Source organism: Cervus canadensis, chromosome 9 (genome assembly GCF_019320065.1).
Source record: "Cervus canadensis isolate Bull #8, Minnesota chromosome 9, ASM1932006v1, whole genome shotgun sequence".
Lineage (NCBI taxonomy): Eukaryota > Metazoa > Chordata > Mammalia > Artiodactyla > Cervidae > Cervus > Cervus canadensis.
The window spans coordinates 13747192-13761383 of NC_057394.1; the positions used below are offsets into that span (position 1 = coordinate 13747192).

The window sequence follows — 14192 nt, forward strand, 5'->3', positions numbered from 1 at the left end:
GGGTCTTCCAGTCGTAGTTGCTCTTTAATTTTTCACTTACATTAGATTTAATTCTTCCCCTGCTCATCTGTGGAATCCAGAGCATTCTGTCCAACTACTTTCATAAGTTAGTGCCATTTGTGTTACACAAGTCCAAAATGACAAAAAGTCACATCAGTCAAGAGCCACCGTGTCTTCCTTAGAAGGTGCACTGGAGAAATACACAGTCCTTCCCATCGGGGCCGGTGGCTTTTGCAGGGCCCTCATGTGATGTCTCCTGCAGTTAAATGTCTTAGTATCACAGAGGTAAGAGCCCCAGAGCCTGTCTGACTGCTCCTTGGGGAGCATCCTGACTTGACTTTACAATGTAGTTTCTGGAATTTTCTAAATTTTCAATTGCTACATAGGAAACATACATTTCCACGGCAACAAACAAAAAGAGGTGGTTCCCTCTGCTTTCGAAGCACAGATTTCCAAACCCATTTCATCACCCTTGGAGATGACCAGATAAGAGACCCTCTGAGGCTCCCAACTTCTTACCATTTAGTGTCAGTGGCTCAGTCTGTTTGAGGGGCTCTAACACACACCGTTTCTTTAGGGAACATTCATTATTCTCCACGTGTTTTTTTTTAATTTTTTTAGTGTACAGATGTGGATGATGATGACTGGGACATATCATCCTTAGAGGAAGACAGATCTATAGGGAGAAAAGCTGAGAGAGAACAGAAGGAACCTCCTCCACCTGTGAAGAATGAGTCAAATTCTACTCAAGTGCCAAATGCCTGGGGTGCAGCTAACCCGAAAGGACCAAAGGGAGAAGGTTCGTGGCTTTGGTGTCTACCGGAAGCCTTTATAAACACCAGACTACCCTAATGAGCTTCCCTGGCGGCTCAGCGGAAAAGAATCCACCTGCTAAGCAGGAGACGTGGGTTTGATCCCTGTGTCAGAAAGATCCCCTGAAGAAGGAACTAGCAGCCCACTCCAGTATTTTTGCCTGGGAAATCTCATGGACAGAGGAGCCTGGAAGGTTACAGTCTGTGGGGTCACAAAAAAGTTGGACACGACTGAGCAACTTAAAAAACATTACTTTAATAAGGACTGAATGTGAACAACTTACTGACTAGTATCTATTTACTAGTTTTCTAAATTTTAATTTGAGTTTCTAATCTTTTGTCTTTAAAATTTTTAAATATCTATTTTTGAAAGTGCCCCTACAAATACTCTTCACGTAGATGCATCCTAGAAATTTACATTTCTGATACATACCTAAATGAGGCCACTTTTTTCCTGTCTTCCTGTATTCATCTGTCTATGTGTTAAATATTGTTATTTTCTTCCAAGGAAGATTCTTCTTGTAGCATTGTAGCCAGTGAAATGAAGGACCAGTGAAACTGGTCACTGCCATTGATCCTATCCACCCAGGCTAGAGTCTGGATAATAAGTCCAGTCACTTAACCTCTCAACACATTTAATTTTTAAAATCAGAAAATATAATTTGTATTTTTTAAATCAGAGAAATTCTTTTCCACATCCCCCCAACCACCCCCCCGCCCCCCATGTACACACAGTGCATCCTCCCAGCCATCCTACATCCCTGCAAGTAACAGACCCAGACTTGTTTCTAGACTTATTGATTTTAGACGTGAACTTTCTAGGTGCTGATAAGACAGATGAAGATTTGGCTCCTTCACTGCCTGCAACTCTCACGCCCCCTCTTCAGTCCTTTCGTTCCCCCCCATCTATAGTTTTAAATGAATACATGAACATCTCTTGGTCTGCTTATAGCAGGCTCTTGTACCCCACCCCACCCCCCGCATTTCTAAGATGAACCATTGCTGCCTCTGTCTTCACTTGATCTCTTCGCTCCACCAATGTGCCAGTTGTTAACACTGACCTTCTGTTCTGTCACCGTCATAAGTTTTCTGTGCTGTGTCTCAGCATCCATCCTCATCATTGAAAAAACAAAAGACGTGTTTATGCTACAGTGACTGTGGAAGGACACGGGACACTCAGGACACTCAGAATGCCCTGAGTACATTTCCTCCTCCCGGTGCCATGACCCCACGCCCCTCAAAGAAAACATCCCTAGTCACGCTCAAGTGGAATTCTCTGTACTCTTGTTTCAGTGGCTCAAGGCACTTTTGATCTAACTTCACCTTTAAGCTCATCTATGCTAAAGAACCTATTTTTAGCCTTTAGCCCCTCCTTGGCTTGTTAATTTTATTCTCCTCTCTTTATGGCTGCCCGCCTTCAGGTGCTGTGCTGAATGCCAGGAGGTGGGGGCCGGGTGGAAGCTTCGCTACGAGGGCCCTGTGAGGCTGACCTAGAGACGCGGCCGTCCTGTGGTGGTGGGACATTCCGCAGCGTCTTGGCCCAGCTTGTGGGAGCTGGGGGTGGGGTTGGCAAGCCGACTCAGGCCCGAGTGACGAATTACAGTGTGAAGTTATGGAGCGTTTACTGGCTGGACAATGTGCTCGTTTAATCACTGGGGCCTCCTCTCCCTCCCTCCCTGTCTCCCACACAGGACCTCAGGATGAGTCCAGTACATTGAAAAGCAGCTTAGTAACCGTGACTGATTGGAGTGACTCTTCAGATGTGTAACTGTCACCCTGTGCGTCAGGAGGTCCGTCCAGACTTCAGCAGTATTTGATATTGTGGTATTTCAGCACTGCCTACACAACTGTAATTGTCCTGCCTGACAGCATCTCCTGCAATAACAAGGAAACCGGCTCTCAGAGAACAAGAGTCTCTTTAATGCCACCTAATGCAGTGTTAAAAAAAACACACACACAAATTGTCAACAGTATTTTGAAGCATATAAAAGTGTTTAAGAATGCTGCTGCTGCTTAAAAATAATGTGTCACTGAAGTCATAAAAAGTTTTTTCTTCAGAACAGTACTCTAGTGTTTAGGTGTATTTTTTTTAACTAATTTTTAAGTGAATTTTTTTTTTAAACTGATAGCAGGTTTTAGTTTGCATTTAAACTTTAAAAAAAAATATCTTTCTTATGTACATTGTCATGTTGGAAGTGTTTTATTATAGAAGTTCTGTTAGTATCCTCAAAATGGAATTGGTGGAAATCAGTGAAATTTTAAGAGTAGACAGCTTATTTTTCATCTAGAAGTAAGTTTAGAGTTAATAAAAATATAGCTAGACCCATATTAACTACATTTTCCGGAAGTACTTTTCCCATATGCAGCTTTGGGCCACTGTAAGCATGTTTTAGAACTTAAAATACTATTTCTGTAGCATAACCTTGACCTTGGATATTTTATGAATAAAATGTAGCCATTTTAAATATCAGTTAATTTATCAGACTATGAATAGAATAGATTGAGTCCATACTGAATTCATATGTGTCTGTAGTTTTTTTTTCCTTTTTTAAAATGCCCTTTCCACATTAGAAAATACCTCAAAACTAATTTAGTTATATTCTTAACAGTGACATTATCAATAGTCAACATGTTCATATAAACTGTTGTTTGCATTTTTTTATACCTTGTGGTACTCTTCTTTTGTTTCCCTCCAAAAAGTAATATTTTAACTAAATGGTCTGTTAGGATTTGGACCTCTTTGTTTTGTCAGCCTTTCAAGTAAAACCCTCAGTGACACTCTTGTGACTGTGGCTGAGTTATTAGAGCTGATTTCAAGTTAAACTCATTTCATTCAAGGATTTAAGCTTGTCTTGGTAGCTATGCCATGTAACATGCTGATCTAAAAGGGTAATTTTTCTTTTATCTGTTTCTGCCCCACCAGGGTCCTTTTTACTTGTGGGCCACTTAGCTTTTTAAAAACTTCCCACGAAGGCCATTTAATGCAAATATACTTGCTTTAAATATGTTTCTAAAAACTCTAATAAACCCTGAATCAGATCTTCACTGTAGTAAGACACAGATGAGCAACCTACAACGATGCCTAAGAAGGCACCAGGGCTCCTGTGTTCACTCACTCATCCACTTAGATCTGTTGAGCTCCTTGTTCTGTTTTAATGTACGTTATTAGTTCATTTGATGAGAACAACTTTGAGACATATTATTTTAATCTTCTTAAAGATGTGAGAAACTAAGCTATACAATAACTTGCCAAAAGTCATATGACTAGAAAATGACAAAAGCAGGCTTTAAATCAGGCCTCAACTCCCAAGTCCTGGGTCTGCCAGGTCTTCATTCCTAAACAGCAAGGATTGGGGAAATAAGATGAACGTCTGCTAAGTAACCCAAATCTTTATGTGTCTGTGTCGCAGAAGCTGATATTCTGTTTAGTCCTGTCATGTTAGGTTGTACTAGAATTGGTTTGCTCATTTTCCTTTGGACCATCGCCTTATATTTCCTGTCATGGACACATGGCTAATGTTTCTGGCTCCTCACAGTTTTTCTGTACTTTGACCCCTTCTTGCCCTAAATTCTTCAGAAGCTGTGATAGTTCAATACAGTCAAATATTTTCTTCACCAGTACAGCTGTAAAATTTAAAAATTTGTTTTAAACACACATTCACCAAACACTGTGCCCACATTGGCTTATAGCACCTAGCCTCCCTCAGTGGTTTTCAGTTCATTTGTATCTCCGGAAAAGGTATTTAAGTATTATCATGGTCTGGAAAAGAGAGTTTACTGTATCAGTAATAAACTCGTCCATTTTCTTTTCAGTGAACACCTCCAAACAATGTGATTTTTCCTTTTTAAGTCCTTCAGGCTTGAGGAAGATGTCACGGTCACCCATGCTGTGACTGGTATTGTCGGGTACCTGAGTCACAGGTGACACGGCTAAGCGATTTGTAGCCACAGCTTGAGACTGTATACTTCACCCTAGACTGCCTCAGTTCAAAGTCCTTGAGGTTTTGTCACTTGCTGTGGCAAGTCACTTCAACTTCTCTGCTTTCATTTCATCCTCTGTCAGTTCAGGGTCCTACAGAACTTACCTCAGAGGGTAGCTGTGAGACTGCAGTGAGTGAGGGCACACAGCGTTTAGAGCAGCGACGGGCACACACAGGCTGAGGTAACTATTGCCCTGTGGATATGAGATGAAAGGGCTGGCTTGAGTAATAAAACATTGTCTTTAGTCAGAGATCCCTGGAGGAACTTACACGTCTTGAAAAAAAGTCTGTCTCTCCATTGTCAGTTGGTTCCACACACGGCCTGAGTGACACAGGTCCTCAGGAACTCGGTCCATTATTTCTGAGTGACGTAGGGACTGTGCGGCTCCAGGCCCTCCTCTGTCAGCCTCAGAGTCGCCATGACCAGCATATCCAGATCTCTCTATACCGGAGGAGGAGGTATTTAAGGAGGACCCGCCGGGTAGTGGGCAGTAGCATCTTGGCCCCATGAGCTCTTCCTGGAGCAGCCGTTGAGAAGCAACAGTGGTGACAGACAGGTGTCACCAACTAAAAATCAGCTCTGCCCAGCCAGTACATGTCCATTCAATGCAGACATCTGAGGAATAGTCTCAGATCACCCCCATACTGTTTACAAGTCATGACTCCTCAATACACTCTGTTTAATATATGAAGGAAAAAACACATAAAAAATGGGGACAAATACTGTAAGGTCTGGGTGATTAAGAAGGCTACATTACAAACACTGCTGGAATCTTTGGTGTTAAACACAGATGTATAAGATATATACAAATCTTGTAAATAGCCTGTTTATTTTTTTTTTATAGAAAGCCACAACAGAAAGTGATTAGTATGTAACTATAGAAGAACATTTACATCCAAGAATCAACAAATTCTTCAAATTCATATTTTAAAAATAGTTTGAGTGTTAATTATAGGAGGACCTTGATGGCATCATTTTGTGAACAGTTCACGTTTAGAACAAGCTCAAGACACAGCTTGAAAGCAGCTCTCTTTTTAGACGTAAGCGTTTTTGTCAAACTGTTTTGAAGGGTTCGAGGTTTTAAAATCTCCTTCTCTGCTGTGATACTTTGTCCGAGAAGACATGACAGATGTGGCCCCATTGTACGTGTATCCCATTCTGAAAGGCAAAACAGTTTGGTAGATGGTCTTTTATTACACGTAGGACAAACAAAAACAGGAAGAAACCATATCCCCCCATTTCTGTCACAGCTAAGTTGTCTTTCCCTGATTAGGTTTAGCTTTATTCCCTTCTCAGCCCAAGAAATAGTTCAGTGTCATTTCAGAACAGCTAGTGTGACTAAGAGAATCTCAGAAGAAACTTATGGCTTCTTAGTTTGTTCAGTTATTCTCCTTCAAAACTTAAATAAAACGTTATCTTCCTGGAATCTTGGAGACTGTGATGACCTTAATCAGCAATTTCCACCTATGTGAAAATTATGAGGCCAAAGTGAAGAATATGCCCCTAAAGTTAGCAAGATTTCTACTTACAGTGATAGCTTTGGAACATAAGAATGTCAAACTCTGCTTTTTTTTGATGCTTCATCAAAAAAAATTTTTTTTAATTGAAGGATAATTGCTTTACAATATTGTGTTGATTTCTGTCCTATATCAACACAAGCTCTGCTTTTTAAATTAATTCTCTATTCTATTCAATATAATTTTACCATATTAAATGTTATATTTACTATATATTCTTAACCTTTCCCAATTTTGGGTGTTTGAAGTTTTTAAAAATCATATGAACTACCTATAATTCATCCCACACATAACAATCTAGAATAGTATTGTACTTTTTAACAGGTCATTTTTGTCTCTTTTCATACCTGGGTGCTTTGTTGTTATCAGATATTGAAAAGCAAAATATGACACCACCAATTATGCAGAGTGAGGCTCCTGCCCATCCAATAAACAGAGCAGCTCCTAACTCGTACCTGTGAAGAGTACCACACGTGTTAAAGCTTACTGATTTGGGGAGTAAACAGCATTTAACACTACTAGCCAACACTTACTAAATGCTCATAATACACTTGCAATGGGAACTTACACAGGAAGCAATAATATCTGTAAAGAAAGCTTTATACTTTTCTCAAAGTGTTTTTATAGCCTTCACTCAACTGTATCTTCCCAACATCCCAAAAGGAAGCTGAAAGGAAGCTGAAGGCATCGGCATCCCTTTGGGTAAAGCAGAAGCCGTGGACTCAAGGTGAGGCCTCCTGGCTCTGCCAGCATATTGCCTCTGGGCTCTGCCTGAAGCCCAAACATTTCCATCTATTTATCCTGTTGTGCAGGGTAAATTATTTAGGCAGGCTTTAGTTGGAAACAGGAAAGTTGCTTCTGCTTTTATTTTAGTTCAGTAAGTGGTTAAGCATCTGCTGTGGGCAGTCATGTGCAAAGTGCCAAAGGGTGACAGAACACGCCACCCCAACTATGCCACTTTGGCACAAGGAGCCAAAAGCAACTGAGAAGAAACAGGAAAGCTCTGCCTTCTCCCCGTTTGCCTAAAAGCAGGGCATAAATGTGTCAAACTGTCCCCCATCCCCTCACTGCCAGGAAGAAGTTAATTCTCAGATACTGAACACCCTGCTTAGCCCACAAGTGGCACCAGAGCAATCTACATGAACAAACTTCACTAATTTGCATCTTTCATTCGTTCCCTCCTCACATTCAGGTAAGTCACTCTATTGTGACTGACTCTTTGCGACCCCATGGACTGCAACATGCCAGGCTTCCCTGTCCATCACCAACTCCCGGAGCTTGCTCAAACTCATGTCCATCAAGTTGGTGATGCCATCCAACCATCTCATCCTCTGTCGTCCCCTTCTCCTCCTTCCTTCAATCTTTCCTAACCTCAGGGTCTTTTCCAATGAGTCAGTTCTTCGCATCAGGTGGCCAAAGTATTGGAGTTTCAGCTTCAACATTAGTCCTTCCAATGAATATTCAGAACTGATTTCCTTTAGGATTGTCCCTCCTCACATGCCTTCCCACAATTTGTGCCTCTAGAAGCTCAAAGTCCTTTTCCTTTGTCTTGTCACTTCTCTACAGATGTACTGTTCTTTTGTTAAGATGCTATATAAGCCCAAGTTCTAGCCACCCTTTGAATTACATGCCACTGGGTACTCTCTTGTGTAGGGGCGATGCACATATAAATAAACTCCAGTTTTCTCTTATTAATCTATCTTCTGAGCAGAGAACCTAGGAGAGTAGAGGAAAAAAATTGTTTTCTTCCTCTACAGTGTCCACGATAGATACAGCCTCATCATGCTTATCACTACAGTCCAGTGAGAGATGAATAAAAAAGTATCATTTAGTGACAGCCTGCTATGAAGCCTCTCCTTGATGGCAGGCCACTGGTGACTAGAACAGATGCAAAGGTAAGTAAGACAGCCCTTGCCCTGGAGAGGTCACCATACAAAGGTACAAACAACACTACCGAGAACAACAGAGGAAATGACAGTGGAGGGCTGGAGGATGTTCTTTCAGGGGAGATATATATATGTATATTTCGGAGGAACAAATATAGAATGAGAAAAGTATACCAAAATTTCAGAGATTGTGGGGTTCTCCTATCTGCCTATCCTTTTCCTGAAGAATTTTTTTTTTTTTTAAATAAAGAAGTGATTCTCAGACTTTTAGCTCACAGACCTCTATCACAAGGTGAAAACAAATGGATGACATTCCCTACCTAATGGTGCCTTTCAGTGTTAAATGAAGTCAGAGGGGGAAGGGTCTGTTTTGACCATATAGAATCCGCAGAGAGGCTGAGAATGGAAGGAAGAGTTGAGAGTAGGAGGGGAAAGTTGGGGTCAAGGTCAGGCTACCCACCCTGCACCTGGTTGCAGGGTCAGGCTTAGGTATCAAGGCCTCCCCACACTCTGGACAGCATCTGGCATGCGTGACCTGTGCCTGACCTGAGCTTTGTCTCATCCTTTTCGGCATGCTGTGTCACTATGTCTGAACTCCTGTCTGGGCAGGGGCAGGCAGCTGTGGTGGTGTGACAGTGTGGCCCCGGCCGCCAGCCAGTGGGAGCAGGAAGCAGCGTTTACACAAGGCAAGGGCCTGGTGGTCTACTTGCCCATTTCCAGATCTGGCTCTTCAGTTAATTTCACAGCTTCCATTTGCAACTGGGAAGAGGTGAATTATATAATACACACTACAACTTGGTGTGTGCATGCATGCTAAGTCACTTCAGTTGTGTCCGACTCTTTGTGACCCCGTGGATTGTAGCCAGCCAGGCTCCTCTGTCCATGGGATTCTCCAGGCAAGAGTACTAGAGTGGGTTGCCACTGTTACATAATACACACTGCCTAGTGATCCCTTCTTTTTTCACTCTTGTGTTGCCTTACCTGGGGAATCAAGGTGAGAGCTAAAGGAAGGAAGAGCTATAAGCACCTCATCCTGCACTAAAGCACTGATTAGGCTCTGGGAACCGAGAAACTTCTCGAACTGTTTCAATCAGAGGCAGCAGCAGAAAAGAGAAGGTCAGTGTACGTGGGGAAAAAGCCTTCAGTGTGCACAAAAACCAGCTTGAAAGAGGACTGCACAGTGAAGTGTACAGGTGAAAAGAGCTTGCCAGATCAAGAGTGTTAACCTGGTAGTTTTATAAAAGATACCTTCATTAAATATCATGTTACACATCTACAAAGGATATCCTGGATTCCCACAATAGGCCCTTCTTGTACGATGTTTGGATGACATTATACAAATAAAACGAGCAGAGGGCCTGCCAAGTTGTAGGTCCCGGTTAGTGGACCTCTTTAAAATATCTGCAATTCCTACAGTAAGCTGGCATCCAGTCCATCCACTGTCATGCTATTACTGCAAAGACAGCTAAAGGATGACCACACTGAACATTTCGACATGGAGGACATTATTATAGGATTACAATTTAACAATACTTTCTATTTTTCTTTATTTTTCTCCTTAGAGCTTAGGCTGTCTTCTCTCCTGAAACTATGCATTAGTATATTAACTTTCAGTGTAAATACTCCTGGAAAAAACAATCTTGAGATTTTTCTTAAAATATTTAGCTTTCTAAAAGAGGATGCCAGTGCCAGGATCATGGTTAAAAATAAGTCTCTAGTAATTGATAGTGGTCCATTAGGGCATAGGTTGGTAGAACTCAAATCATAGGTCAGCACTGTGAATTCATTTAAAAACAGCATACAACTGGGTAGAAATCAGAGGATAACTATCTACACAGCTCAGACGTTGGGAGCTATTTCTTTATTTTAATTTAAGCCAACTGAAACTTTCTGAAGGGATTTAAGAGTCACCAGTATGGCTTATATTAAAAACTGGTTTGGGAATTCCCTGGAGGTCCAGTGGTTAGGACTCTGAGCTTCCGCTGCAGGGGGCATGGGTTCAATTCCTGGTCATGGAACTGGTTCACTTACTCCTGTTTTTAAACATATTTTTAGATTTTCTAAAATCTAAACATAGACTCTATTCCAAGGAGAGTATCATTTCCTTTTGAGCTTTTTATGAATTCTGTCAGAGTCAAATATTTAATAAATAGAACCATTTTAAAGCTAAAGTCTTGAAGAGACTCCATGTCTATACCAATAGCTTCTAACAACTGGATGCAAGGGATTGTGATGTGGTTCTCTCTCTTAGAGACTTTTTCTTCTTCCTCTTGTTGAAAGACACTTACAGCAGACTTATTCAACAGTGGCTTGAATTCACACCCATCAGTATGTGTGATCTGGCAAAAACAGAAGTATTATTGAAAGACAGGACTGAGGGTGAGCCATGTAACATCCATTCAGGTTTGTTCCGGGCCACGGCTCCTCCGACATTCATTGGGAAACTCCATCTCTGCCTGGAAATCTTTCTTCACTTTTGGTAACACTGAGAAGCTGACTTCAGCGCCTCAGGAGATCATGCAAATTTCAGATGATCTGCTGCAGGTCTGTCTTTTGTTAACAATATCTTCCTGGCCCTAGACCAGCTTTCCCACTCTTTACTGAGCTGTTACAATTGCCAACATTTCTTCATTATTCGGAAAGGCTACCAGTCTGCTTAGCACCAGACAGATGCAGGATCGACAGGCTGAGGACTGATCTCTGTTTTACAGATCAGAACGTTGTTCTTGGATTATCTCTCACATATTCTGTTCAATGGAAAGGACTCATAAAAGCAGGCTTATGACCTGAATTCATGTATGTAATTGTGAATCTAGTAAACAAGTAATAGGTAACATTTTTCTTTCTATAGAGAGAAAGTAAAGCACAGATTAATGACCAGAATTTTCCCAAAAAAGAACCATAATGATCTACGGCATTAAAATACACCTTGAATTACTAGATGAAATTAATTCTTATTCACCTGGCTGTGCTAGGGATCCAGACTACTGTTCATTTCCTAATGAGAGCACCTGGGCTAGAACGACGCTCAGTGGTCTAAATTCTTATGCATTTCATATTTACCTCCTATTTTAGCCTAGTAACATGCACAGTAATCCTTAGGGAACGAATTGAGGAACACCTCTTATTTTTACCTCTTTATCTCTGTCTTTCTTGCACCCAAACCCCTGTTATCATTTGATCTGCCATCTACAGGGAGCACGTGTATCCCATCTACCCTGTCACCTACCTCTGATGGCAGGTGACACCATCAGAGAAGTGACAAGCTAGATATTGTTCGAATCATGTGTTTCAGGGTGAATGAGAGAACACATTCTGTTCTCAAGGATCTTAGTCTAGAGGAGATGGTCAGACATTAAACAAATAATTAAAGGACAATGACGCCTAACAACAGAAGCAGAAGAACATGTGTTTGCAAAGTAAACATTACATGTTCTCCCAAATCCGTATAGATGTGATTTTTTTAAACTAAGAGTCCACCATAACAGCAGCTACTGTCAGATCACTGTACCAGGATTTTGTTTTTTGTGTTAAGTATTTTGGCATGTATTATCATATTTGATCTTCAATTCTAAGAGACAGTTCTTCCTACCGTCAGAGCAAACTGAACCTGGGTGAGATTAAACTACTTGCCTCCCCATACCTCAGCTAAGTAAACAGTAGAACCAGGATTTAAAACCAATAACTGATTCCAATCCTTGAGCTCTTTTTTAAAAAAATTAATGTTTACTGGAGTATAGTTGCTTTAAGAGCCTGGTGAGCTACAGTCCACAGGGTCGCAGAGAGTCAGACACGACTGAGCTGCTAACACACATAGTTGCTTTATAATGTTGTGTTTGTTTCTGCTGTAAAGCAAAGTCAATCAGTTAATCTCAATCTTTTTGACCCACCTGCCAGAGTAATAAAATAAAAGCAAAAATAAACAAATGGGGCTTAATTAAAAGCTTTTGCATAGCAAAGGATACCATAAGCCAATCCCAAGCTCTTAGCCATCACTCTTTCTCCCTTTTTACCTTAGCTAAGGAAAAGATAGGATCAATATGAAAAGATACAATCAGATCCCGAGCTCTTAGCCATCACTCTTTCTCCCTTTTTACCTTAGCTAAGGAAAAGAAGGGATCAATATGAAAAGATACAATCAGTGCAATGTTTTGGGCTTGTCATTTCAGAAAGATGTGAGTTTTCCCTCTTTCCTCGGCTCATTGCCTTCTCAGTGGCTCTAGGGTATGGAATTTTTTTTCAGAATTCCCTCTGGCTGTCTTTTCACCCAGCACAAAAAGAGGTGAGGGTAGTAATTAAAATCAGGGCTTGCTGGATTTGAAAAAAGAAACTGCAGCTCCTCCGTAAACAAAACCAAACTGTTTAACAAAAGAAAAAAACCTCATCCTTTTAAGATCCCCAGAGAAAAGTGAGCTTGCTAGAGGTTGCAGAGCTAGAAGCCAAGTCTTTTGACCTCAAGGATGGCCATTTTTTCCAAACATACTGTCCTACTCCTTATGTTTTAGAAGTTCCAAGTTTAGGAAGTACATCCATATATTATCAATGCTAACTTTTAAAAATTGAATTCCATTGGTATACTGATCTTTTAAACATTACCATCAAAAAGAAACTTAACTCAAAGGCTTATATAATCCTTGGAGGAGGAAATGGCAATCCACTCCAGTACTCTTGCCTGGAGAATTCCATGGACAGAACAGCCTGGCAAGCCCCAGTTCATGGGGTCGAAAAGAGTTGGACATGACTGAGCAACTAACACTTATATAATCCAAGTTCTGTATCATCGCATGGATGGATTTTATGTGAACAAGTATTCTACAGGCATTATCTACAAGCACACCTTTCCCCCAGATACCCAGCATTCTTTTGGGGTCCCAGGTACCGGAAGCAGGCTATTTAGTGCCCACCAATCCATGTATCTCCCAAGGCTGCTGCATTCTCCTCTCCGTTATGCAATTCATGTTAGTTAACAGCTTACTCAGTGATCTGCAAGACACCGCAAAATTTCCTACCCAAGGCTTCCCAAAGAGCCACGAAATAGTGGCAGGCACCTCCCAAACCATGGCTAGAATCGAAAGGGATAATTTAAATAAGCATCTACCTGCATATGGAAACTTCAAAGAAATGTAAAATAAATGAACTGCTATGTTAATAGCCTCTGCTTAAGGGTCAGCCCCATTTAAAAGAATAGCGTTCACTGAGTGCCTACTCTAGGCACCAGTCTAAACAGCTGAAATGTACTATCTCATTAATCCTCACGATAAACTCATAGTTCTCATTCTTCCCATTTTACAGATGAGGAACACAGGACACGAGATAGGACAAGTGATTTCTTCAAGGCTACACCACTAAAAGATGGCAGAGCTGGGGTTCTCTCCCAGGCAGCCTGGATCCAGGGTCCTCATTCTTGAGGTCTCCCCTCCCCCATCCCTTTAACCAAATCTCCCCAAGCATGCTCAGTCTTTCCACCCTAAGAGAGATGCAGACAGACAGACAGACAGACACCACTGCTTACTAATCATCTTTGCTGTAAACATCAGAGAGTATGGACTAGTTACAAGAGATGCCCAAATCAGCAAGATGTGGTCTTCACTTCAAGATACTCCTGGTCTTGTCTGGAAGATGGACCGACAGGCAAGTGCCACTGCCCAGTGGGATTGGAACAGAAGCACCAGGAGCAAAGGAAGCACCCTGGCGGGCACCTCATCCAGAATGCAATTCCTGCAGGATACACAGAGGTGGGCCGGGATGTGAAAAGGAGAGGGGAAGGGCTGGTGGTGGTAAAAGCTGAGTCACCGGGAAGCATGGCAAACTGGAAGAAATCGTGGCTTCGTATACTGGTCAGTGAAAACAAAACGACAGTTGCCAAACATTTGATTTCTAAGTATATTAAGTTCTGCCAGCATGAAAAAAGCATCAGAGCAATTCTGATGATCTCAAGTGGTCAGTCCTACCACAGAACAAAGTGAATCCTTCTTAATATTTAACAGTCAAATTCT

At 41.4% G+C, this 14192-nt stretch overlaps 2 protein-coding genes across 7 annotated transcripts in view; one reads left to right on the forward strand and one right to left on the reverse strand.

Annotated features, from left to right (window-relative positions):
- DZIP1 (DAZ interacting zinc finger protein 1) overlaps nt 1-3590 on the forward strand; it is a 49044-nt gene extending 45454 nt beyond the window's left edge. For all 5 annotated transcript variants that reach the window (XM_043477736.1, XM_043477740.1, XM_043477739.1 and 2 more), the window contains 2 exons: nt 622-799; nt 2504-3590. In XM_043477736.1, coding sequence (XP_043333671.1) covers nt 622-799; nt 2504-2580 — 255 coding nt within the window. In that variant the 3' untranslated portion in view covers nt 2581-3590. The remainder of the gene's footprint in view (nt 1-621; nt 800-2503) is intronic.
- A 2013-nt stretch (nt 3591-5603) lies between these two features.
- CLDN10 (claudin 10) overlaps nt 5604-14192 on the reverse strand; it is a 91831-nt gene continuing 83242 nt past the window's right edge. For both annotated transcript variants that reach the window (XM_043477742.1, XM_043477741.1), the window contains exons 4-5: nt 6658-6765; nt 5604-5951 (exon numbers count right to left, since the gene is read on the reverse strand). In XM_043477742.1, the coding sequence (XP_043333677.1) occupies nt 5828-5951; nt 6658-6765 (232 nt within the window). In that variant the 3' untranslated portion in view covers nt 5604-5827. The remainder of the gene's footprint in view (nt 5952-6657; nt 6766-14192) is intronic.